Source organism: Pelodiscus sinensis, chromosome 1 (genome assembly GCF_049634645.1).
Source record: "Pelodiscus sinensis isolate JC-2024 chromosome 1, ASM4963464v1, whole genome shotgun sequence".
Classification (NCBI taxonomy): domain Eukaryota; kingdom Metazoa; phylum Chordata; order Testudines; family Trionychidae; genus Pelodiscus; species Pelodiscus sinensis.
In genome coordinates, this window is record NC_134711.1 from 98,946,804 (window position 1) to 98,973,120 (window position 26,317).

General features: G+C 44.0%; 1 protein-coding gene across 2 annotated transcripts in view; it reads left to right on the forward strand.

The window, feature by feature from the left end:
- The first annotated feature begins 4,584 nt into the window (after window positions 1–4,584).
- The window catches only part of PAH (phenylalanine hydroxylase), a 58,407-nt gene continuing 36,674 nt past the window's right edge, over window positions 4,585–26,317 (forward strand). Inside the window, exons 1-3 of one of the 2 annotated variants that reach the window (XM_075938926.1) lie at window positions 4,604–4,743; window positions 13,765–13,812; window positions 15,642–15,749. In XM_075938926.1, the coding sequence (XP_075795041.1) occupies window positions 4,723–4,743; window positions 13,765–13,812; window positions 15,642–15,749 (177 nt within the window). In that variant the 5' untranslated portion in view covers window positions 4,604–4,722. Of the gene's footprint in view, window positions 4,744–13,764; window positions 13,813–15,641; window positions 15,750–26,317 lie in introns of both variants that reach the window. The other variant, XM_075938936.1, reaches the window with a different exon arrangement.

Genomic DNA, 26,317 nt, shown 5'->3' on the forward strand with positions numbered 1-26,317 from the left:
GTACCTGCACTGCAGTATTTGCTACTCCCTTTAATGCGTTTATTATTCTTTTTTTGCAGTCCGATGGGTGCGTTTAGTTCGTAAGGCCGGGCTATTACATCGCAAACATCCAGCTGCCCGCCTCCTAGCCGTTTGTGCTCTGTTAGGATTTTTGCACGACGGGCAAGGCTGCAATTGGGGAATTTTGCCCGTGGCTTTTCTTCGGCTTTGGAAACACCGCAACTTCTTCCAAACCGGTCAGCTCCTAGGGCGGTGGGGCGGAGTCTCGCTTGAAGCCCCTGGCGCCCAAACAGCTGGGGCTCCCGCGGCCCGATTCCGTTGCCTTCGCACCACACACACACACGATCCAGGACAGGGGACACGGTGGGGGCAGTTTGCCGAATTAGCCGAGGTCAGTCGTGTGTCTCCATTGTGTAGCCACGTGGCCCGTGTCCATCAGCAACTCCCGAAGGCCAGTGCAGCCCGGCTCCTTGCAGCACACACAGGGAGCAGTAGTGCATAAATCACCCCCCCCCCCACCAAACACCCCCCCCCCGCTTTTCCCTCTGATTCCCCAGATGGCAGCGACGGGTGCGGAAATATTTACTCTGCCTGCAGGTTGGAAGCAACTGCGTACAAAATAACACTTAACCTCTGTACCTTGGGCTGAGTGCAGTCCAGTTAACCCTTTCCTTCCTAGGCCGGTCAGCAAGAGGCAGGTCACAATGGGCAGATGGGAGTTATCTTAAGAGGAGGGGTTTTATTGCCCCCCCCCCAGGTAAAGCTCCCGTTGAAGGCCGGGGGAAGAGTTTTGCTTAGCCCCGCGGCGGTAGGGGAAATGGTTTGTTTGGGCTCAAGGCCCATCACGCACTCCTGTGGCCACGTTGCACCTGGGATATAGTTGGTCAATTTCATACCCCTCTCTAGTAGTGCATCAGTAATGGGGCTCCTAGCAATGAGGGGCACGTGTTGCATTTACCTCCCCCCCCCTTGCGTGACGCCCGCGGGACCGCACAGTGCGTGGCTTTGGCTCTCTGCTCCCCGTTCACTCGTGCCAGGCTAACTCGTTAGTTACGGAGAAGCCACCAGCAAGCAAGGAAAAGAAGAGGGAAGCAGGCAGGTTCCCGTCGCTCCTCGGGGTCGTAGCGTTTCAGATGCGCCCGGCGAGCACTCGCATTGATTCTTCCTCTGCGGCCGGCTGTTTAAAAGAGAGTCACCGTGGTAAAGACAGACTCGTGCGTGTATTCACCACATACCTGCAGAGACAGCGCTCAGACCTTGCTGGGCACCGGTCTCCCATTTTATTGACTCCATTCACGAGAGTGGAGAGAGGGGCAGGTGCTGATCTAGGGGCCGAGAAGCCGAAATTCCCGGACTCACCTTCCATAGATTAATTGAAACGCTGGAGTTTGATTCCGCCCCCGTTCTCTCCAGTTGTAATAATTTTAACATCCTGAATTAAAACAATTGCAGTCAGTGATCTTATGAGGACAGAGTGCCACCTACCGTCCAGCTGTAGGATACTATCTATTGACTTTGATTCTTATCTGCTTCCTTTTAACTACCCAATCTTCAGAGACTTACTGATTCTCTTTAGCTCTCTGTCTTCCGCTGCCCTTTCTTTCCCCCCCTCTCATTCCCCTCTCCTATTTATTTTGGGTGTGCACATCCTAAACTCATAACGGGTCATCTGAAGAAGTGGGCTGTACCCAGGAAAGCTCATGATACCATCTACATGTTTTGTTAGTCTATAAAGTGCTATCAGACCACTTGTTGTTTTTCCGTAACAAACGAACTCGGCTACACCCTGAAACTGTAGGATTGTGAGGGGTAAAAAGGCACCAGAGACACACTGCTTTTGCCTGAGGCTTTTCTTAGGACTAAAGCTTGATTCTAATATATTTTAAGTATTTCTTCAGTGTTTACTTAGCTTCAGGCTAGCTCCTTTAAAGGCTTGGTTTGGCCTATTCCATCACATAGTGACTGTAGATGGGTTTCATCATCACACTCTTAAGCTAGGCAAAATAGGCAAGGCAATTTCAAGTAAAGGCAGACAGATGATTTGTTTTGGGGAATTGGCAGAGTCTGGGCATTTTGGAGTGGAGGGAGTCATTTGAGGAAATGGGGAGAACAATTCTGCGAAGGGTGTCAGGAATTCCACTGAGGACAACAGGAGGAGAGCGGTGTTACATCTCCAAGAAAGTAACTTTGTTTTTCTTGGCAGATATTGTAATTTATCCATGTTTAGAACTGTTCAGAAATTATTTCCGCTCAGGGAGTCTTTCTCTCCTTCTTACTGGCTCCTCTTAAACCATCTGGGATGTGCGGAGTGGGCCAGAAAAGAGACAGATTCTTTTCCAGACCTGGACAGAACTATCCCATGTCCTGCAAGTTGGAGGGATTCCTGGCTCCCCAAAGGCAGTAGAAGGGATCTTTATCCCAAAGCAGCCATCTGAAATCTACTACTAGCAAGAGATCCCCTCCCCTGACTTGACACCTATTATCTGTTTCCCCCTATAAACTGGTTTTGTGACAAGGCTACCTCTGCAGGTCCTGGCTGACTTAGCAAACAGATGGATTCAGAGGGCTGGAGGCAACAAGCCGATGATGCTAATATTATTTATATTTTGCTAGCTATTAAAGGCCCCAAAAGACACATACTCCCCTTTATGGTGGTGGTGGTGGTGGTGATAATGATGATAATAATAATATATACTAAATGAAGCAATACTAATATTAATACTAATAGCCCAGTAATAATAAATGGGCCATTCATACTTAATAGCTAGCTTTTATGCATCATTTGATCTCTGAAGTGTTTCAAAAGGTCAGTCAGTGTCATTATCCCCGTATAGCAGATACATATCTAGAGCCTCTGTTCCAAAGAGCTTGTGTTATAAATACACAAAACAGATGAAAAATAGGAGGGGATACAAAAGTGATGACAAGGATTTTGGATGAATGGTTTTTAGCCTTGCTACTGCTGTATAGGCAGAAGAGGCGGGACCATGAAAGGAAAAAATAATAGAATGAGGATAAAACTGAGGGCATATGGGAATACAGAAAAAGCCAGGACAAAAGAAGGGGAAGAGTCATAGCTGGCTAGTGAAAATGTTCTATTTGGAGGCTGAGTCTGCCCTTTGCTCACCACGCACGGGCAGCTCCTGTCCCATAGGCTGGAGTTGATTGCCTGCTCGGGCCCATTGGCTCTCTCAGCACCAGAAGATGAACACATCCATTCACAGGCAGAGACCTCCTTCCTTGATGGCCCCCTTCCTGCTTCTGGCAACACTACAGGTGGTTCCTCCTTTGCTAGGACTCCCCCTTCCCTCCCTACAAACCTCTCAGGATCCCGCACTGCTAGGACCCCTTCTTTCCTCAAAACCTTCATGATCTCACCCTTCCCTAGGACCTTTTTTCTTACCCCACAATCCCCTCAAGATCTTTCCCCTTCCATGGGATTCCCTGACTTTAATCATTTCAGAATGTATTCTATCATTCCAGGACTCCCTTTCTCTCCCCCACAATCCCCTTAGGATACCCCTCTCCTAGGACTTCTCTCCCTCTCTCCACAATCACCTCAGGATCCCTCCTGCCCTCTGCTTCTTCTTCTCCCTTCAGCATACCCTTGGATATCACTTTTCCCCTTCCCTCTCCCACCATCTTAGAATCTCTCCTGTGCCTAAGTTGACCACAGTGGGGTGGTATCAAGGTGAGAGAAGCAGGCTCCTAGACTCTGATCCTGCAGGTTGATGCACATTGGTGGGGTCCCACTAACTTCACAGAGGTTCTTTTTGGGTGCAGGGGCCTGCGCAGAAGTAACAAGTGGCAGAACCAAGACCTCAGATCATTTAGGAATCTAAGTCAAAATTAACATCACCAAAATGCACCTGAATATTGTTCCTGTTTTCTTCTGCAGGATCCTAGCACTGCAGCATTCCCTGACCCCCCATTCTGGTTCTTTCCCTGCTTAGTCCTTTGCTGTTCTATGCAGATTGCATTAGCAACCACAGAAGCTCCTCCATAAGTCTCTTGTCATCTTATCCCACGTCACATGGACCCTTCTCGGTAGGACAGTACCCTGTGACCATCCCAGCACTCTGATATTCATGTGCCCTTCACACCAGCTTTCAGTTCCCTTCCTGTTATCCCAGCCTCGTGGCTTTTTTCTATTTTCAGGGTGTCTCCCTAGACATGCTTGCTAAAGTAGATCCAAACAGAAGCAGAAAATGCTGTCAATCCTGTAGAATATCAAATAGTGCCTAATGTTCACACAAGCCAGGGAAGATCAATGTGCGGATTGGAAGCTGCTTAGCAAAAGATTTGCGCAACTAAAATGGAAATAGCAGACAATATTCACCAAAGGGAAAGGACATTAATTTGAACCATGCCATCTATGTGCGTCACAAATAGATACCAGACGCTAGAGTGATCTACACGAAAGGACATTCCAGGAGGGGCTAGAATTGTATTGCTTTCACTGCACACATGTGAATTGTTTACCATTCTGGTGCCAGAATACGGTGGGGGGTGGAGAGGGGCGTGTAGGGAAGACGCCCCCTCTAACCACACACAGCTGGAGAGGGAGAGGGAGGAGGGAGGAGTGACTAGAGGATGGACCTGCCTTTCATGCTAAACTTTAAATACCTCTGCACAGCACAGACCTAATAAAGTCAGAAGGCTTTCTCTATACTGCAGTTTGAGTATTGCTAGCTTTAAAGCCTGGACAGAAAGATTTGCAAAATGAATGGAGACCCTTTTCAGGTTAGTAGCAGGGCATGTGCCTGTGTATCTGGTATGGCAGGTGAAGTGACACATGCTCTTTGGGGAGTATGGATGGCTTTTGCTCCTCTGATCTTGTACGGTGTTTGTGAGACACAGCGTATTACTATTCACTTATGATGTGTGAAGAAGCAGGGCTACTGTACCAGCAGTTGTGGTGCTTAGACTGCTTCCTTTTTGGCAGTGAATGCACTTTTCTGCTGTTTTAAATTGTATTTATGTGTGTATAATAGTAACAAAAACTTATCAGCAAAACTGAGAGGAAGAGACGTTCTAGCAACCTCATAAGACAACTGCCAATGTATTTGTGTGGATACGGCACACAATCGAATAAGAAAATAGGTGACCAAAATCAAACTGGAGGTCTCAAAATCTGTGCTAGAAGAAGGCAGTGCCTATTGCGATAGCCAGTTTATATTTATTGTTTTTGAGCGATTATGATGTTACATGTTGGGTTTTTAATTTTTTCATGTTACTGTACTTTAAAATAAATATTCTGATTGCTATAGCTGTTTTAAATCCATAGTCTCAGAGAGTAGATGACAGTCTGCCAAAGTGCATGCCATTACATTGTGGGTAGTATTTTTACTGTAGAAACAAGTGACAGACGCATTCCATGATCAGTGATGTAGGCAGTGCTTTTTTTTTTTTGACGGTCCTGCTCGGTGCGCAGTACCCACACCTCCAGACACGGTACCAGCACCTTCAGTCTGAGCTCAACAACTTTTCCCCTGGAGTACCGGCACCTTATTTTTTTATTTTTTTTTTAAACAAAAAAAGGACTGAGTGTAGGTCAGTTATTTGGGCCAAACTTGGCACTCATTTGAACTTACGCAACTGTGTCAAGGCCAGAGTGGAGCTGTAAAGCAAATGAAAAAGTATGCCAATTTAGAAATGGAAATTCACAAGTCAAGGGTAAACTTTTCAATAGTACCAAGTGACTTAAAAGTCTACTCCCATTTCAAAGTGACTGAGGAGCCTAATTGTGGCCAGCCCATGTCAACTTCCTTGGGCTGCCAGGGCTGTAAAATTGCAATGTAGATGTTTGGGTTTGGGCTGGAACCTGGGTTCTGGGAACCTCCCCATTTGTGGGGTCCCAGAGCTCAGGGTCCAGGCTGAACTCAAATGTCTATACTGTGATTTTACAGCCCTACAAACTCCAGTCAGAGTATGTCTACACTACTTCCAAAAAAACTTCAGTTACGTCCACGCTGCAATCACATTCTTCCAAAAGAAAATCAAAAGAACAGAAGGGTTTTTCCGACATTGGTAATTCTCATTCTACAAGGAAGAAGCCTTTTCCCAAAAGAGTTCTTTCGGAAAAAGGTGTGTGTGGACTGGAAAGAGGGAGTTTTTTTGAAAGAAGAAGAAAGAGGAAAAAGCACAGGTACCCTGGTGACCACTCGGTCCATAGTAATCACAGCTTACATGCGAGATAGTGTCCCTTCAGTGTGGACGCTATCGTTCGAAACAGCAGACCACTCTGGCTACGTCTACACTGGCATGATTTTCTGAAAGTGCTTTTGATGGAAAAGTTTTCCGTTAAAAGCATTTTAGGAAAAGCATGTCTAGATTGGCAGGATGCTTTTCCTCAAAAGCACTTTTTGCAGAAAAGCGTCCGTGGCCAATCTAGACGCAGTTTTCTGCAAAAAAGCCCCGATCGCCATTTTCGCAAAATCATTTGCACAAGAGGGCTTTTGCCCGAATTGGAGCAGCACAGTATTTCCGCAAGAACACTGACAATCTTACATGAGATCGTCAGTGTTCTTGTGGAAATTCAAACGGCCAGTGTAGACAGCTGGCAAGTTTTTCCGCAAAATCAGTCTAGACACAGCCTCTCTTTCAGAAGAAGTTTTTCGAGAAGATCTCTTCCCGAAAAGCTTCTTCCAAAAGAAGCCTGCAGTCTAGACATAGCCTCAGTTGACTCGTGACAGCTGCAGGTGTAGATACACCTTATGTCTAGTGTAGCCACACCTTATGACTTCCTGAAAGTCAATGGAATTTAGGTTCATAAGTGCCTGAGACACTTATGAAAATAGACACTTATGAAAGATTAGACTCTCAAATCACGTAGGTGCCTTTGAAAAACTTACTCTATTGTCATGTTTTGAAGTAGGAATATATTTTAAATATTCCAACTCTGGAGTTTAGCAACATTGGGTGAAATTCTGCTCCCTCCCCTCAAAAGTCAAAGGCAAAACTTCAGTTGTCTGTAATGGGGCTGGGATTTCTCACTCTGCATTCTTAATTTAACAAACTCCAAAGTGTATGCTAAAGATCCATGAAAGGCAGATTTCCAAATCAGATTCATATTTGTCTCTTAGATCTGCACTGTAGATCTCCAAGTTTTAGAACATATTGTGTGTCTGAAGGGCAAACAGCAGCTTCTATGCAAAACATTCACTATATTGGTATTACACTTTCTTGCAAAACATTTGGGTCCAAACAACCATATGCTGCCTGTATGTAGGGTGATAGTTTGGTCTAAAATGGCATTTAAGCCAACCATCTTGTTTTGATTTTACTATCTTAAAAGGACAGAATGGGAGCAAATTGCTGAGTTTAATGTATTCCAGAACTCTTTTGGATCTTCTATTGTGTCCGGAGATGCAAATTATTTAGGACTGATGCCGTGTGTGTGTGCACATGCATGTGTTTATGTGCTGTGTGTGTTACATAAGTAACAGTAGTTTAAAGCTCCAAATGCAAAATATTTTCCTCAGGACCATCCTGTGGATTTGTGGCACACTCTCAGGATTTCATCTTAGATGCCCATGAGACCTATATACAGTATAGTAATTTGTGACAGGTTTAATAGCACTCAACTATTATTGATGTTAACCAAAAGAATACAAAATTGCTGTGCCTAGCTATCTGAGAATTCAAAAGATAGAAAATATACTTTAGCGGGAATAAACTGTGCAAAGTATAAGGCCATAAAGTGCTCATACTTACATTAATTCACACATTTATATACCTTTAGGAATATCTTTCCTAATAGGACCCAGTGTTGAGAGAGCAATATGGAACATAACTCTTTTATACTTTCACTTATAATGAGGAATAAGATTTCTAGCTCCCAATCTTCCAGACACCTAAGAATGCCCTTAACTTTATGCATGTGAATAGTTCCATTGAGTTCAGTGAGTCTACTCATGTGCAGTGAATTAAGCATGTGCCAAAGAGGGCCACAAAATGGCAGATGAAAATCAGTGTTGATAAATGAAAAGCATAAAAACTGGAAACACAATTCTAGCCAAATGAAGTTTTCTAGTCCCTGGTCTCATTGGAGAGACTTTCCCTGCAAATCTTTTTCTGCTCTGGACTCTCAACTTATTCTTCTGCATTAAGTCCACAGGTCACCTTCCTAGGGCAGAGTTGGGATTCAAGGGCAGGCTTTTCCAATCCACCAGGATCCTGCATCAGGAAACAGCTACCATCTGAATGTGCCATCAGTAGCAGCTTCTAATGCTATATGTATCTGCTTCCTTATCAGAATTAGCAACTTCCAAGCTTTTTTCCTACAGGTACCTCCTTCTGAAAAAAGGATCCCCTTCTGTCAGATTTTGCTATTCTCCCTCCTCCCTATTTAATTTTAGCCACACTCTCTCACACACATTTTATCCCATGGGTAGCTCATCCTGGTGGAGGAGGTCTCTCTCTAATCTTGCAATATGGATACAGGCACACCTCAAGGTACAAATATCTGACTTATAATGGCCGCACATATAAACAAAAGCTCACCTGCGGCCTCAGAGGAGTAGTCAAGAGGCTCAGGCGGTGGCGAGTGGTGCAAGTGCTGGCCAGAGGACACTGGAGGAGCAGGAGGTTGTCATGCAGCCAGTGGCTGAAGAGAAGTGGCACTTGGAAGGGGAAACCGCTGCTTCCCTCCAGTTGCCAGCTGTATAATTGTTCTCTGCTCCTCTAGAGTCCTCTGGCCCGCGCTCACACCACTTGCCACCTCCTGGTGAGTCAGGGCTGGGTGCAGCTCACCGGGGAGGAGGGGAAGTGGCCAGGGGATGGAGCTGCCTCCAGGAGCCATAACAGAACCTGAATGGGGGAGGTGGTAGCACTGGCAGCCGGGGAATGCCAAGAAGTCCCTTTCAAAGTCTCCACCTGCCTCCTCATCCTCCTCTAATTAAACTTCAAGCACCAGCATTCAGAGTTAAATAAAATAAACTATTTCTGCTTTTTTCATCGCATATGCTGTATTTCAACTACATTATGGGTTAAATAGGCTTCTGTGGGCTAGCCTGGGAATCTAACTATCATTTATAGCATTGTTTCTATGGGTAAAGGCATTCCAAGTTCCAAACAACGGACTTACAAACGAACTTTTGGAACATCACCCATTGTTAAGTTGGAGACTTCCTGTATATGTAAAGGATTTTTTTAAAATACAAGATACAATATATGCACAAGCATATCACTTCTTATGTCAGCATTCATTTTAAACAAGCATGCTTTCTCTTTAAACAAGAGAACATAAGGTCATGGTTTGGGGCTAGCTGCACTTCTGACCCTTCCTCAGTAATCTCCTTAAAGGCACCCTTTTTGTTGTAGGCCTCTCTCTTTTACCCCTCGCTGGCTGGAGAGCTCTTCTTCACAGCTAGATGGGTAGGCTTGCAGACCCCTGCAGTTCATTGTGATTATCCCAGCAGGCCAGATCACAGTCCAACAGCTGCACTTTGCCCTGCTCTGCACCAGTTCCAGTCTCAATTCATTTCACTTGAACTTGGCTGACCAGAATGGTATATATAATATTCCAGATGAGATCTCCCCAGTGCCTTTGACAGCAGTGGTTTTTGAGAGTCTTCTCATGTGTGAACACTGAAATACAACTTCTAGTATTATCATTTGTATTTACTAGTTTATCATTTGTATTTTTAAGTGTGCAATTTCATCAAAAGTGAAATATTTACCTTCACAAAACCTGACTTCATTAGGAATGCCTAACAAAGGATTTACTGATTATTTCATTAAATTATTTGCTATTTCTCTTTACTTTGTTGGGGTGTTTCATTATAACCATCTTTCATATACATTTCTGCAAACTAATAATAGTTTCTAACTTACATTTATAATAATAATTTTACATAATTATGAACAGTCACATTTTTTGAATGAGTGGCCTACAGTTATGTGCACCCTGCTGCCTCTTCTGTGGAGCAACTTTGTTGTCCAGACTTCCAGTTTCTTTATAGAGAAAAGATCTGAGATTCCTAGCCCACGTTAAATATTAATTCAACTTCATATGCTGGTTTATTACTAAGGTGACTCACAAATATTTCAGGAGCCTTGTCCCATTTCTTAAATCGCTGGTTGTCAAAGCAATAACAAAATATTTAATTTTAAAAAAAATGTTATTGCTTTTGAATATTTATGAAGATCACCCTTGAAATATATTATGTGAGAACTTTCTTGTGCATGGTATTTTAAAATTCTTATTAACAAGTTATAACTGGTAAAAATCATAGCAGAAGTTTGGCTGTAGTGGGGATTTCATACAAGATAATGTCCTTATGAATATTTGGGAAGTAAATTCTGTGCACAAGGAATGAAAGTAAAAATCAGAAGCCAAACTAACAGCTGAGAAAATAATTTCTTATTGGAAGATTAAAGGAAACCGAAGAAAGAATGAATTTATCATATGGGGAAAAATTAAAACTTAAGGAATAAAAATGCTACAAAACTCAGTGAGATATGTTCATTTTGAGATGAGTCCAATTTAGGTAATTGGAACTAAGAGAAGCCAAATTAGGACATGATATAAAACTACACACAGACGTGTTGAACCTGTGAAAATTGACAAGGAATTCTTTGAAACCTGTATGAAAATTATGAATGTTTGTGGGATGAGAGGTGTAAGTAAACTGTTACCCTTAACCAAGTCTCCTAGACCAGTGTTTCTCAAAGTGGTCTACCAACCCACTTGGAGATCTGCTACCAGGCCACTCCGGTTTGTTTTCTTACCAGTTCCTCAGCCATGGAGTCTTGTGGTTCCCATTGTCTGTGGTTCTCCATTTACAACCAAGGGAAACTGTGGGAAACTGCTTCCTGTGGCTCCCCTTGGCTTCAAACGGTGAACCAAAGAGTAGGTCCTAAAGCACAGATCCTCAAGACGCTGAGGCTCTGGGCTTTATACTCCACTCTGCCTTTAATAGTACTTCCCACCTCCATGCTGGTGGTGACGTGGACCATTCAGAGAGGAACACAAGCCCCTCTGCTACCCATACCCTACTTTGGCAACCAGTGCAGATGGCTTACCCTATTTCCAGCATCTTTTAATCTTCCTGCCTCCGCTCCTCACTGTTCCAGAGTTTTCCCTTTCCTACCACAGTCTGGCAACACAACTTTTCCTTTCTTAAATCTTGGTTCATCCACCCTCTCCTGGGTGTTGCTTATCTGCTCCTCTCCCTCCATCCTCTTTACCCACCTCTGATAAAAGTTTGGCCACTGCACACATTCTGCCCAACCTTCCGCTCCTATTTGCCTCTGCCCTCCCCCTCCCCCCCAGCTGGGGTACTCTCATTTTCAACAAGTACCAGATTCCAAGAGCAATTAAAGGCAAAATGTTCACAAATGATTCAAAAGATGTCACGGGGGTGCTCAGACTGCTTGAGCAGTGACATGATCAGGAATAGCAAGGTGGCTAATTCTGCTGTGCTAGCCAATATAGCTAACTGTAATACAACTGCTCCTCTCTAATTCACCTGTACAGGCAGTATCCCCATCTCTCTTGAGAGTCACTTAACAGCTGGGTTTGATCATGAAGGTAGTTCCCTGATGACACCTTTTTTTGGCTAATCTGCTACTCCCTTGAGTACCTCAATCCTTAGAGGAGTCATGTCATAGACTCAGCTGGCTTGTGCAGTCTTCACTATCCTAAAAGGGCACAACCTGCCCTATTCACAGTGTATGCTTTCTACAAGCTCATATACCACCAATGGTATATACACCACAGTTTGCAAACCCTGGGTGTATTGCAACATGTTTGAGGTATAAAGAACTGCACAGTGCAAAACAATTTTACCAATTTTAAGAGTCAAAAAGCTTCTGTTATGTTTCATTTAAAACATGGCTTGATTCAACACATGAAAGTTAGAGGGCAAAGAGAATGTATTAGGGTTGAGTATGTGATTAAAATCACATAATCTAAAATCAGTTTGCTTATAGCTACTGTGCAGGTTTTGCACCTCCGATTATATACCCAGACAACTCACAGCTTCTTTCTTTGTCAGACACATTCATTTGAACCTATTATGAGGATCTGTAGAGGGCTCTGCATGTTATTTCCAAAACCAGGCAATAGTGCAATTAAAATGTTTTAGAACACACAGACTTTTACATTTAAATACCCTCTCTACTTGCCTGACATTTGTGTAATAGATTTGTTTTTCCCCAAGAAAACTTGACTTGATTCCAGAACAGCAAACTCATCTGGTGCTAATATTTTATAACTATGTTTCTCATTGGTTAAAATGTTTTCCTCCATTAAATCTTGAGACTATTGACTTTTTTCTTGCACAAGTGCTTTTTGCGTGAATGGCTTTCATTAGTCTGATGACATACTGTCTCCTATTGCTGTTCCCATCAGGTTTCACAAGCTAAGGAGAGTTGGAATGGGTTGGCATTTGTGTAAGCAGCTCCAGAAAACAAACATGTTGCAGGAAGCATTGTTGATTCAATAGACGACAATCTTTCCACCTAGGGGTAAACCTACACTGTAGTCTTTTAGCCTGTGGATCTATACACGTTTTTGCCCAATCTGCCCCAAACCATCCATACCCAGGCCACTCAAGCATGGGCTTATTTGCACTTTGATCCCATGTTCATTTGCACAACTGGAGGGATGAGTTAAAGCTAGGGCTGTGATTTAGCTCTGTCTAGAACATGCCCACTTTGCAATGACGATGCAGGCAAGAGCACTCACATGCTGACAGTCCACCAATGGGTCATGTGAAGAAGTGGGCTGTTCCCACGAAATCTCATGATACCATCTCCATGTTTTGTTAGTCTATAAAGTGCTACCAGACCATTTGTTGTTTTTTAAGTTCTTCTTACTCAGTTCACAGTTAATAGACTGGGAAAGAATCCTAGTGCATCTCAGCACAAAGAACCATGAACTATGCCCTCAGAATGATGCATCTTGGTCAGTGCAGAAACAGTGAGGACACAGTAATGTAGATAGGACTTGGCTATGGGGAGGTTTACTCAGATTTACTGTGCCATGTAGACAGTCTCTAAATCTGCAAAAAACCAATGCCCTGGCATAATGCGGGAAACTAAGGAGATGTAAAACACGTCCCGATCTCTTGTCTACATTACAGTTCGAATGACCTTTTCCGCAAGAGAAGGAGAGTTAATCCTTGTCCTGGCCAAACTTCCCTTTGCATAATTACTTTCAATTACGCCCCCACATGCCCTGCAGCTTGTGCTGGTGCTGGTATTTTTCACTTCCCATCCTAAACAGCGGCATGGTGCTGCTGTGCGCTATTAAAGAGCTGCTGTTTTACTCTCTATTGGGGTGGTGAAGTGACCTCTTTACATCCCTTACCTACCATGCTGTGACCTGTAGTTAGTTAATGATGGTAAGGTGTTTTGAAATCCTCAGTTGAAAGGTGGTGTATTGTTGTTTATATTACTATAGTCCATAGCCGCCCCAGTCATGGACTGGAACCCCACTGTGCTAGGCTCTATATAAACACAGAACATACAGACAGTCCCTGCTCCAAATAGCTTACAATCTGTACCACCTCTGTACCCTCTGGAGAATCCTCTAGAGTATCCTTGGAGAATCCTCTTTGGGCTACTTAAGCATCCCACAGGGAGCAGCACCAAGCAAAAAAATTTCCCTCAGCCTTTGGTGATCTATGATCACTATAGCACAACTACAACAGCTGGTCTGGAGAAGTAACAATTTATTTTAAATTAAGCATTTTTCTGTGCATCACTACACCAAGAAATATTGTCCCTCAATGAGTCCTTCCTTTTTTACTTCAGGGACAGTGTTGGCTACCCAATGAAAGACAGAATCTCTTGTTGCTATTAGTAAGTGCTGTATCTTACCTATTCTTTCCCCCCTGCATGAGCAATGAAGTCTGGAAATGTCTCTAAAAATACAGTTCTGAAGATTGTCTCAGAGGGCGTGTCTAGACTACTGACTTTTGTCGACAAAACTATACCAGCGTCTACACTACCGCTGAGTTCTGTCGACATAACGTCAACAGAACTCAGCAGTTTTGTCGACGCTGGTATACCTCATTTTACGAGGCATAACACCTTCTGTCAACAGAGTTCTGTCGACAGAAGGTGTTATTGCCTGTAGGGTTGCGTCCAGACTACGGGGTTCTGTCGACAAAGCAGTTTTGTCGACAGATACTGTCGACAAAACTTCCGTCGACAAAACGCGGTAGTCTAGATGTACCCAGAGAGAGAAATGGAATGGATGGTCCACTGAACTGGGTGCTAGTTTGAGACTCATGGGTTTAATTCCCTACTCTGTCACAGGTTTCCTGTGTGTCCTCTGCCACATCACTTTGGGTCAGATTTTTCAAAAGCACCTAATGATGGAGATAGGCACTTAGTGAAATTTTCAAAAGCTCCTAACCAAGTGAGATGCCTACTGATTTAAATGGAAGTTAGATCCCTAAATATAGTTGAGGATCTGGGCCTTTGTGCTTCAGTTTCAACTTTTTTTTTTTAAACAAAGATACTATTGCACTTGGGCAGGATTGGGGATCGGGGGCCCTCAACCCACAGAAAAATCAGTCAGGGGCTGCATAGAAGTGAAGCAAATAAAAAAAACACCCCTCATCACTGACATGGCCCTCAACTGAGAAGGAGAAAGACACTCCCCACATTCCCCTTTCACACCAGAGCCTAGGGGCGCCCATTCTAGTAGATTTTGTGTGCCCCAGCTCCGCGGTGGAGTGGTGGGGTGTGTGTGTGGGGGGGGGGATGGGGTTGGCGTGCCAGTGCAGGCTCCCCAATGTTGGGGGGCCCTGAGCCTTGGGGGCCAGATCCAGGCAAATGAGGGTTGCATCCAGCCCCCAGGCCTTAGGTTCCCCACCCCTGCTATTGGATTTTGTAAGGATAAATACAAGAGAGATTGTGAGGTGCTTAGATGCCATGGCAACGGGGGCCCAACATATCTTAGCCAGTTCCTGGCAACAATTGTGCTTCTTCATTTGAGGAAGACAACTTAATATGTTCTGAATGAATATAAATGAAAGCATATCTGACCATCCTTCCCTATTCATAAATCCTTGTGTTGACTCTTGCTGCACTCTGTCCTTAAGTTTGTGTCCTCCCCCCTCGCCCCTGAAAATCATCCCTGAAGTGCTATTTTGAGGGTGTAAGTGATGCCTAGTCCTAGTGATGGCTCTCTGCACTGTCGCTTCTTGAGATGTAGCTCTGCTGAATCCTAAGGGTAGGATTTAATGGAAGGAAAATTGAAAAAGAAAGTCTTTTCACAATGTATGTGATAAAAGAACGTTAAGGGCTCAAATGTGCGTGAGTGTTAAGTGTGCATGACGTGAGCTTGGTGTGTGTGAGTGGTGAAATGGGACATTGCTGTGGGCTTAATGATACCAATCTTCGGACTGCCTTGTGGGGAGGAGTGGCTCATCCCCAGCATATAGCACAGTAGTCATAATGCTGTTTTAATTTGCACTAGCAGAGCAGCTCCCAACAGGCCAGAGTACACTTTGGCTCTGCCTCGGCATACCCCCTATGCTGGGGCAATGCTCAGCTGTCTGTATGAAGCAGCGAGATGTCCCCTTTGAGTCACTGGAGGAGGATCAGGGGGGTCTTACTGCAGAGCAGAATGGGGCCCGGCCTGTATAGCTGAATTTAAAGGAGTCTGTTTTATCTTTCAGGAGACTATGTACATTGAAGAAAACACATATAAAAATGATATGATCTCTTTGATTTTCTCTCTGAAAGAAAAGGTTGGGGCATTGGCTAAAGTTCTGCGCATATTTGAGGTAAGTATTTTGCTTCTGTGTCTTTATAATGTCAGGACATTCAAACTACCCCCCTGTTTTCACATGATCCTGACTTAAGGGCAGTTGACTAGCCTGGGGAGTGTGTTGCCTGTGCACGTGTCTGTATATTTCATATGTATAAGGGTATTATTATAAAGATAATATAATTAAGGGCAGGAGTCGCTGTTGTTCCTCTAAGAACAGTTGCAGTTGCTGAAATTCAGCTACAATCTTCTGCCTCTTGGTTTATGCCTGCTTCTCTTCTGTGAAAATAGGGAAAGGGCTGGTCAGGGACATGGATGGAGCCCAGGGAGCCTTCGTGTAGAGCTTAGCATGTAGCAGGGAGAACGTCTCTGAAAACCCTCAGATTTCTGACATTTGCTTCTATCCTCTACCAGCTTCCCCTTCGACCTCTGTTATCTTGGAAGGGGATGTTTCCATGTCTGTCATGGGCAGCATGTTCTGTTATTCATGGGCTCTGTGAATTCAGACTCAGAGCAGCAGGAGGCAGGACTCAGCACCCCAGAGATACCAGGGAGAAAAAAGGGACCAAAAAATGTAACAAATGAAAAAGTGGCCAGACAGCACTCTGCAGACAGCACTTCACAGGGACATTCAGTTCCCTTGGTGAGGATTTCTGGGAAAGCTGAAAGGGCTGGACATTAACTCAGCCACTGAAATGAAAGCTTAGGGCCTATCTACACATGGATCTCACCAGCAATCCCTGACCATAGAGAAATTTCCAATCCCACCTTCACCAAGGCCACAAGGAAGTCTGCCTCCAAACAGACTGGGTGCATCTAAACTGGCAAGATTTTGCGCAAAACTTGCCGCCTGTCTACACTGGCCACAAGAATTTGTGCAAGAACACTGACTTTGTAATGTACAAAATCAGTGGTTCTTGCGCAAATATTTTGATGCTTCCATTCAGGCATAAGCCCTCTTGTGCAAGAATACTTGCACAAGAGGGCCAGTGTAGACTTAATTTTTTGTGCAAGAAAGCCCGATGGCTAAAATGGCCATCGGAGCTTTCTTGTGCAAAAGCGCGCCTAAACTGGGCACGGATGCTTTTGCGCAAAAGCACTTTTTGCGCAAAAGCATCCGTGCCAATCTAGACGCTCTTTTGCGGAAATACTTTTAATGGAAAGACTTTTCCGTTAAAAGTATTTCTGCAAAATCATGCCAGTCTAGATGCAGCCACTGTGTAAAATGCTATTGGATCAGAATGGCAGCATTTTACATCCACTTTGCACAGATGTAGAGAGCTACACAAGGTGGGAGGCAGTTGAGAATTAGGCTCAAGATATGTAATAGCACTTTGGGGTCCTATGGGATGAAAAGAGCTGCATTTGCTCTTAAGATGTTTTCCACGCACATGTGCACACACACATTTCCCCGAATGGATAATGGTTAAAAACATGGAGCCTTAGTTATAACCCACAGGGCTGTGTGCATAATCCCAAACAAAACCATTCTGTTTTATTAGGTTTTTAGAACTCTAAACAGTTGTTTCTGGGAGGAATAGTTTAGGCAAATTACGGTAATGAACTTCAGAGTACATATTTTCTATGTAGTGGCATAGTACAAATGAAAAAAAAATGTCCTCGGACATTTTCAATTCATTACATAAAAAGGGAGTAAATTACATAATAACTATTAGAGCTACAGAGTGAGCGTCAGTCTGAACTGCAGTATGCCCTTCAACAATGTTTCCACTTAGCAGTGTGCCTGTCTGAGCCATTGTTTACACATTCAGTTGTTTCTTATTAACTCCATGTGTGGACATTTGCACAGAGACTCTGCATTGCTTTGAGGGGCCCATATCAGCACATTTGCCAGGCTCCTGCGGATCTCTTCCATGCCCCTGTCTTGTGACAAGAAAGGGAACAAGAGACTGATCAGCTTTAATTTATATGAGGAAAGACTTGTGAGTCTGGAAGGGGATGACGCTGTATTCAGCATTCTCCCTGAGATCTCAGCCCTCCACCCCCAGCACTAACCATGGAACACCAGAGAGACAGAGTGGACTGAGCAGATTTGACAGTGTCAGAGTTGGGGGACACAAGCCATTTACACTTAGCCCCCCCAGTCCCCACTTTCAATAGGCTTTAGTCAAGCAGCTTTTCCTTTCTTTTTCCCCTTTCCACTGCATAAGCAGTACATCTCCCCTGCATGGAGTCAGGACCAAATAAACCTAGCCCATTGCTGACAAGGGTTTTGTCTAAACTGTTCTTAACCTCCAATGAGAGGGATTGCACACCCTCCGGTTGTAACCTGATCCAGCACTTATCTAACCTTTTATCGTTTTTACTAATAGCTAACCTAAGTTTTCCTGGTGGTATTTTAAGCTAATTACTCGCTAGCTTTCACTGGACAGGGAGAACAACAGAGCATCATCTTCTTTATAAACCTTTCCTCATAGGTCAGGTTTAAACCTTTTATCATTTTTGTTGCTTTCCTCCGGATTTTCTCCAATTTATCCACAACTTGCGTAAGCGGTGGTGCCCAGAACTAGACAGAGTCATCCAGCAGAGGCCTCCCCTGTGCTGTGTAGCACAGACCACCTACTTCCTGTGTCTTACACATGGAACACCTGTTCATATGCACCAGCATATTGGCCTATTTTATTATTGCTTCACATTGTTGGCTCATGTTCAGTGTATGATCTGTTATAACCCCCAGGTCCTTATCTGCAGAACAACTGGATAGGTAGTTATTTCCCACTTTGTAGTATGTGCATTTGATTTTTTTTCTTCCTAAGTCAGTAATTTATACTTTTTTTAGTTAATTTAATCTTGTTGATTTCAGGCCAGTTCTTCAGTTTAGCAGGATACTTTGGATTCTAATTCTGTCCTCTGAAGTGCTTGCAACTCCTCCTAGTTGATGTCATCTTCAAATTGTATGCATAGACTCTCCCCTTATCCATGTCATTAATGAAAATATAATTTGCATTGGACTCAGAAGAGATTCCTTCAGGATCCAAATAGATGTCTTCTCAGTTTGAGAGCAAATGTCTGCTTTTTTATTATGGGTTTTCAATCACTTGGGCATCCATTCCACCATAATTTTATCCAAACCACAGGGCTCAGGGTTAGGCAAGAAGCTTGTCTCCAGGGAGAGAGAGAGCATTGAGCAGATACCATTTGGGGAAAGGTTGCAGGCTACATAATGTGATGTGAGAAGACATTGTCCTCCAGAAGGAGAACCTAGGGGCTACGTCTAGACTGGCATGATTTTCCACAAATGCTTTTAACGGAAAAGTTTTCCATTAAAAGCATTTGCGGAAAAGAGCGTCTAGATGGGCACGGATGCTTTTCCACAAAAGCACTTTTTGCGGAAAAGCGTCCGTGCCAATCTAGACACGCTTTTGCGCAAACAAACCCCGATCGCCATTTTCGCAATCAGGGCTTTTTTGCGGAAAACAGTACTGTGCTGTCTACACTGGCCCTTTTGCACAAAAGCTTTTGCGCAAAAGGACTTTTGCCCGAAGGGGAGCAGCATAGTATTTCTGCAAGAAGCACTGATTTCTTACATGAGATTGTCAGTGTTCTTGTGGAAATTCAAGCGGCCAGTGGAGATAGCTGGCAAGTTTTTCTGCAAAAGCAATTGCTTTTGCAGAAAAACTGGCCAGTCTAGACACAGCCAGGGAGAGATGACCTGAACAGAGAGGTGGTGGGGAAAATGGTATTTTTAAACAATGAGCAGTATTACTAAAAATGCTTCAAGGAAGAAGAGCCCAAGAATGGGTGAATTAGGGTTTAGAATGAAGTAAATCTTTCTGTTTGGGGAGCTTGATGAGGTGATATGTATTAAGAAATAAGGCTCAGTTGGGCACAAAGACAGGTAAGCCTGTTGTAATTGTTATATAGAATCTGTAGTGCTGTGGCCACTATGTTCCTTTACTTCCCCTTCATCGTAGCTTTTAAGAGTCACAAAGTTGCCAGCCACCTGCACAGCATCAAATTATTTAATTCACTCTCCACTAAGCTGGCAACAAAACTTGTCAAACACAGAACTCAAAGTCCCAAAACAGCCATTCACTCCACAGACAGACAATTGCTTCTCCTGGGCTTCAAGTGCCTACTGGCAGGCCTCCTACCTCTGGCAGCCTCAACTACTTCTCTCAACCATGCTCTTCCCTTGCAGCTTCCCACTGCCTTTAACATGTAAATAATCTTCATCTCTCAGGTGGGGCTCATCTTTTAATCAGGACTGGCTTGGGCCCAGGCTTTCCAGTCCACAGGACAAGCATTCTGTTACAGAGGCCTTAATGGGAGGAAGGTAGAGGGAGAAGGGGAAGGACACTGTATAATCACCCCCCATTCTCAGAAGGATGCTCTACTGAGCAGTCATGCCCTGCTATAGTCTATCAAAAGATCTTCAGCACGTTTAAAAAGGAACACTTCTCAAAGGGGGGGAAATAATTTTGGGAGAACCAGACTGCAACACAGGCACCTGCTGGAGCAAGGGTGGGCAAATTCTGGCCCGCGGGCCAGAGCCAGTCCACAGGATTAATCCCTGGTGGGCCCCCACCGTTATATTTACCTGCACCTCCGCAGGTTCACAATTTTGTTGGCTGCAAACAGCGATCTGCAGCCAACAAGAGCTGCCGTTGTCTGATACCTGCAGAGGTGCAGGTAAACATAGTGGCATCGGCCCACCAAGGACTAGCCCTGGAAGGCTGCCATTCTTTTATTGCCCACCCATGTGTTAATAGAAACTGGTGTTTTATCTGCTAGAATGTTACCACCAAATTTGAATCTTTTCTATGTACCTTGGCTTCTATGCTTCTAACTATTGTAAGGGTAGATCTGTTTTTGTCTTCTGTTTATTCCTGATTCATGCTCTTTCCATCAGTTTTCAGAGACAGGGCCCTGGCTCAATACACAAAATATGAGAGGTGCAATCAGCCAAGGTGGATAACCATTCTAGCCCCCAACAAAGGATGGGATGCATGTGTAGGGTGACCAGTTATCCCTTTACATTGGGAATCTCTTGGTTTTCAACATCAGGCATAAAGCCATGTGTTTAAAAGTGCTCAGCGCCCACCAGGTTATTCAGGGGTGCTCCTTCCCATTTGGGCAGCAAAATAAATGGCCACATTTTCAGAAGATCTCAGGACATGAAGAGCAAGCAGGATGCTGAGCTCTTTTGAATATCTGGCGCTAGTGTTTTGTCCCACACTTTGGAAGCCATAGGGCAGAATGCCAGGGCCAGATGGAATGCTGGAATGGAGGCTGAAGGAGTCACCACCCAGGTAAGCTGGTGAACCAGGCAGCGAGCTGGCTGAGTGCATGTGTTCCTCAAGCATTACTCAGTACCCACGAATGCTTGTTTGATACCCAGCTCCACTTCCGCACTAGCAAGGCTCCCAATCTCCCCTGCATAGTGAGGCAAATCTGCATGGAGTCAGAGGCTCATTTTTCAGCTGGGTATGAATCCAGCTCCACCATTATAAGCAAATGGTTACCAACCTGACCTGGGCCTGAAGCTATGTATCCACCATCCCTACCCCAGAAGTCCCAGACTGGCAGTTCATTGGAGGATTAAAGGAAGTCTGTTTCCACGTTCTTATTTACTACAATGTAAGTCCAGTCTTCAGTACAGTAAACGTGAGTCTTCCCGTTAACTTCTGTAAGCACTAGATCAGTGATCATTCATACAGGCAAAATGTCATTCACCAGAATGTTTGTGGAAAGGGAAGTGCTGCAAATGCATATCATACACATCTTCAATATTCTAAAAGAACTGAGATGGCCCCCATGAGTATAGCAGCAGAACACCTCACAATTTTTCATGGCCTCACAACACTGCTGTAAGTTAGGGAAGTACTATTATCCTTATTTTCTAGAAGGGGAAAGGAACTAAGGCACAGAAAGAGACTAAAAGACTTGCCCAAGGTCACCTAGGAAGTCTTTGGCAGAGAACAGAGCCCAGACTTTGTGTGTCCTGGGCTAGCATCCTCACACTGGGCCATTCCTCTTCTGTTCACCTGTGTATGTGTTTTCAAGTACTCATGTGTCTCTCTTTTGGAAGCTGGGATCTGAAAGCTCTTTGTGGATTTGGAAGTCAATCAGTCAGGTAGCAGAAGCAACGCCTTTTGACTCAGGTGACCAATCACATAGGTGCGACAGCACCAGGTTCTGCCACCATGACTAAGGCTGAATAATATTCATCCTGTCTTGCTGATCTTAATGGGACTATGTGCAGAGTAAGGTACTACCCCATTATAAGAAAGGGTGGCAGAATCTGTTTGTATGCCATAAAGAAACAGATGGGAAGTCACTAGTAGATTTGACCACCAGAGTGATTTTACAATATGGTAGACAAAAAAATCCCTTCACAGAAAATCATGGATGAGTTAAACATTAGCCAGGCGAGGTAAGGAAAGTCCAGCCCATAACCAGGTGGATAAAATGATTACTAGGTTTAAAAATGGTGGAATAACATGATTCAAATTGTTACCTCACTTTCAAATAGAAATTGCCCTGCATTTGTTGAGTAATGTTTTCTTTTCAAATAGCAGAACTTCACCCTCAGGGCTAGCTTCTGATAGCCTTGCTTACACAGAGCAATGCCTTTTGATTTACATGGCTATACTCAGGCAGTAAGCTGTTACATGATGAGAACAAAGATATAGGACGCTGGCCCAGAAGTAAATGGTATTATTGAGTCAGATCTCTTGGCTTCTGAGCCAACAAAGATGACTGGCAATTTTTTTCTGTTTAGGGAACTACCTTTGTTCAACAAATAAACTTCAAAGTGGTCCTTATCTTTTTGGCCATCATGAAAGTACTGGGCGTTTGCTGAATTTTGGATTGCTTTCAACACAAGAGGAAAAGCACATACAGGTTACCCAGGAATGGTCAAGTTTTGCGTTTGTCTCTAAAATTTAACTCAGTACATTAGTGGTATAAATGGGACCGCTCTCTCTCTCTACAGCGCACACACATAACTCCCAATATCAGTACCTATTTCCAAATAACATGCACCAGCTATAAACCCTTCCTTTGCTGCACTGGCAACCCCACTTAAGACTGCATAGTACAAACTGAGAGCAATCGTTGATCCTAATGGTGGAATCTGTTATTATTAGTTACGACAGAGGTTCTCAAACTGTGTGATACCATGACCCCCTTCTAAGCTGCTTGTGACTCGCCCCCCAGGGGGTTGGGACCCACAGTTTGAGAAACGCGGGGTTACTAGATAATAATGCTGAACATTTAAATGGAAAGTACAATGCCTTGAAATAAATGCCAGGCAGACAGCTATACACTTCTAAGCATCTCTGCAACTGAACAATTCTGAGGGGGGGAGGGGGAGAACTCACTCATGTGCTAAAGCCCCTCTCAGTTGGTCAAATAGTCACAAAGGTGCTGTAAAGAAGCCATAAATCCCACCTCAGGAAGGCCTTCACATAGCAGGTTTTCCAGAGCAGGCAGAAGGCAGGAGGAGGGCCTGCTGAGATGGAGGGAAAGGACTGGCCAGGGTTTGCCCAACTCTTGGGAATTCTGCACAGTTGCAATAGCCAAGAGGAGCACTTACAGCAAGGTACAAAATTAGCTTGGCCCCTGTTGTTCCTGAATAGGGGAGATGCAAGATGTTTCCTTTTTCTCCCAGTGCCAGCACTAGCACTGGCACACAGATGAATCTGAGCCAGGGCTGAGGGTTGAGGTTAAAGTGTAAGCACAATATCCAGACTTTAAAAAATCGGGAGCTGGGCCCCAAAATTGTTAGATTGACTTAAAAGTAACAATGGGTATTTTTAATTTGCCTTCTGGCTTATGGAGCTTTAGAGAGCCCTCTGTCAAGTTTTCATCTACAACCAGGAGGGCAAAAACCATACTTTTAAGAAAGTCAGCAAACACCCAAATTCTCCTTTTGGCTCCAGAAGCTGGAGCTATAAGTAAAACATCAAATGAAGTAAAACAGGAGCATTGCCAGCAGATCCAGAGATGTCATTATTCCCCTTTATTCGGCATTGGTGAGGCCACATCTGGAGTATTGTGTCCAGTTCAGGGCCCCCCACTACAAAAAGGATGTGGACGCATTGGAGAGGGTCCAGCGGAGGGCAACCAAAATGATTAGGGGGCTGGAGAATATGACCTATGAGGAGAGGCTGAGGGAGTTGGGTCTGTTTAGTCTGCAGAAGCGAAGAGTGAGGGGGGATTTGATAGCAGCCTTCAACTTCCTGAAGGGAGGTTCCAAAGAGGATGGAGAGAGGCTGTTTTCAGTAGTGACAGATGGCAGAACAAGAAGCAATGGTCTCAAGTTGTGGTGGGAGAGGTCCAGGTTGGATATTAGGAAAAACTATTTCACTAGGAGGGTGGTGAAGCACTGGAATGGGTTACCTAGGGAAGTAGTGGAGTCTCCATCCCTAGAGGTGTTTAAGTCCCAGCTTGACAAAGCCCTGGCCGGGTTGATTTAGATGGGATTGGTCCTGCCTAGAACAGGGGGCTGGACTTGATGACCTTCTGATGTCTCTTCCAGTTCTATGATTCTATGATAAGGGGATGGTTTGAGAACATGATCTTGGTAACTAATTGACCATTCATTATCAGTGGGAAATAGGTCACTACAGAGAACTTCTGGGTGTCTGGCTGGTGAGTCTTGCCCACATGCTCAGGGTTTAGCTGATCGCCATATTTGGGGTTGGGAAGGAATTTTCCTCCAGGGTAGATTGGCAGAGACCTGGAGGTTTTTCGCCTTCCTCTGTAGCATGGGGTACAGATCACAGCTGGAGGATTCTCTGCATCTTGGGGCCTTCAAAGTATTTGAAGACTTCAATATCTGAGACATAGGTGAGAGGATTATTCTAAGAGGGGTGGGTGAGATTCTGTGGCCTGCACTGTGCAGGGGGTCAGACTAGATGATCATAATGGTCCCTTCTGACCCTAAACTCTATGGGTGTGTCTAAACTACATGCCTCCGTCGACGGAGGCATGTAGATTAGCCAGATCGGCAGAGGGAAATGAAGCCGCGATTAAAATAATCGCGGCTTCATTTAAATTTAAATGGCTGCCCCGCTCTGCCGATCAGCTGTTTGTCGGCAGATTGGGGCAGTCTGGACGCGACGCGCCGACAAAGAAGCCTTTCTTGGTCGGCACAGGTATGCCTCGTGAAACCAGGTTTACCTGTGCCGATCAAGAAAGGCTTCTTTGTCAGCGCGTCGCATCCAGACTGCCCCGATCTGCCGACAAACAGCTGATCGGCAGAGCAGGGCAGCCATTTAAATTTAAATGAAGCCGCGATTATTTTAATCGCGGCTTCATTTCCCTCTGCTGATCTGGCTAATCTACATGCCTCCGTCGACGGAGGCATGTAGTTTAGACGTACCCTATGAGTCTATGAGAGGAACAAAATTTCAAGAACTGGCAAACAGAAGCTATGTCCTAAGTTTTGAATCATACAAAATATAATTACAATACCACCAGTAGACACCAGGTGGAGAAGTTGTATCAAAATGAAATTAGGTGCTGAATACAAATTCAGGTAACAGCTGCTGAAAATATTTGGAAGTGAATATGCTTATTACCTATACAAAACATCTGAAAACATGAATCTGCAAAACTACCCATCTGAAAAGTTCAATTTCTGAGACAGAAATTCTTTTCAATAATGCATGTAACTTACACTTATATGGCTCTAAAAGGATCCCAAAGCACTCTTTATGAAAGGGCAGCCATATATTTCTCTATAATTCAGCAATGAGCAAAGAAAATGTGTGTAATTCACACTAGGTCTACACTACACTGATCTATCAGAAAAAAGGTACACAAATTGCGCTCCACAATTTGCATACCTTTTTCCAATAGTTTTTTCAGAAGAGGCTTTTCCAAAATTTGGCCTGTCTACACTGGGCCAAATTTTGGAAAAGCCTCCTCTTTCAGAAGAGCCCTTCTTCCTCATGGAAGGAGGAAGACAGGGCTTCCGAAAGAATGTCTGCTCTTCTGCAAAAAAAAAAAAAAAAAAAAAGCAGAAGAGCAGACGCGTTCCCTGGATGGGGTTGAATTTTCCTGGGATACCTCTGCTATCCTGAAAAAAACCCTGTAGTCTAGACATAGCCTGTCAGTCAGCTCTTGAATGAAAGGCAAAACTTGTTTGAGAGCACATAACGCTACATTGTAAAGTCTGTTTTTTTGTATCATACAAGATTTTAGGACAGGAAGTGAAGAATGCTCTCAACAGGGCATTTCTTCAGACACGAAGGAAGCATGTCTCTTTCACCAACAGAAGTTGGTGCAACAAAAGATAACCACATCCAACCTGTTTTTCTCATATCCTGGGGCTGAGATGGCTACAACATTTTTTAAAGCAACTATCTTATAAGGACCATTTTTTCTCTACTGTGTTCCTCTGAGCAAACTACTGATTGTAATAGAAATGGACATAAGGATTACAGATCAGTTTTGTTTACAATGTAATCAGTAAAAGATGCTTCTGTAGTTAAGAAGGTTGGTTTAATACAAACGAAAATACAACTTTGAACAGCTAATTCTTATGTGTATTGTCAAGCATAGGTATAGATTATATAAAGTTCCATAATTTACAATGTGATATATACAGTT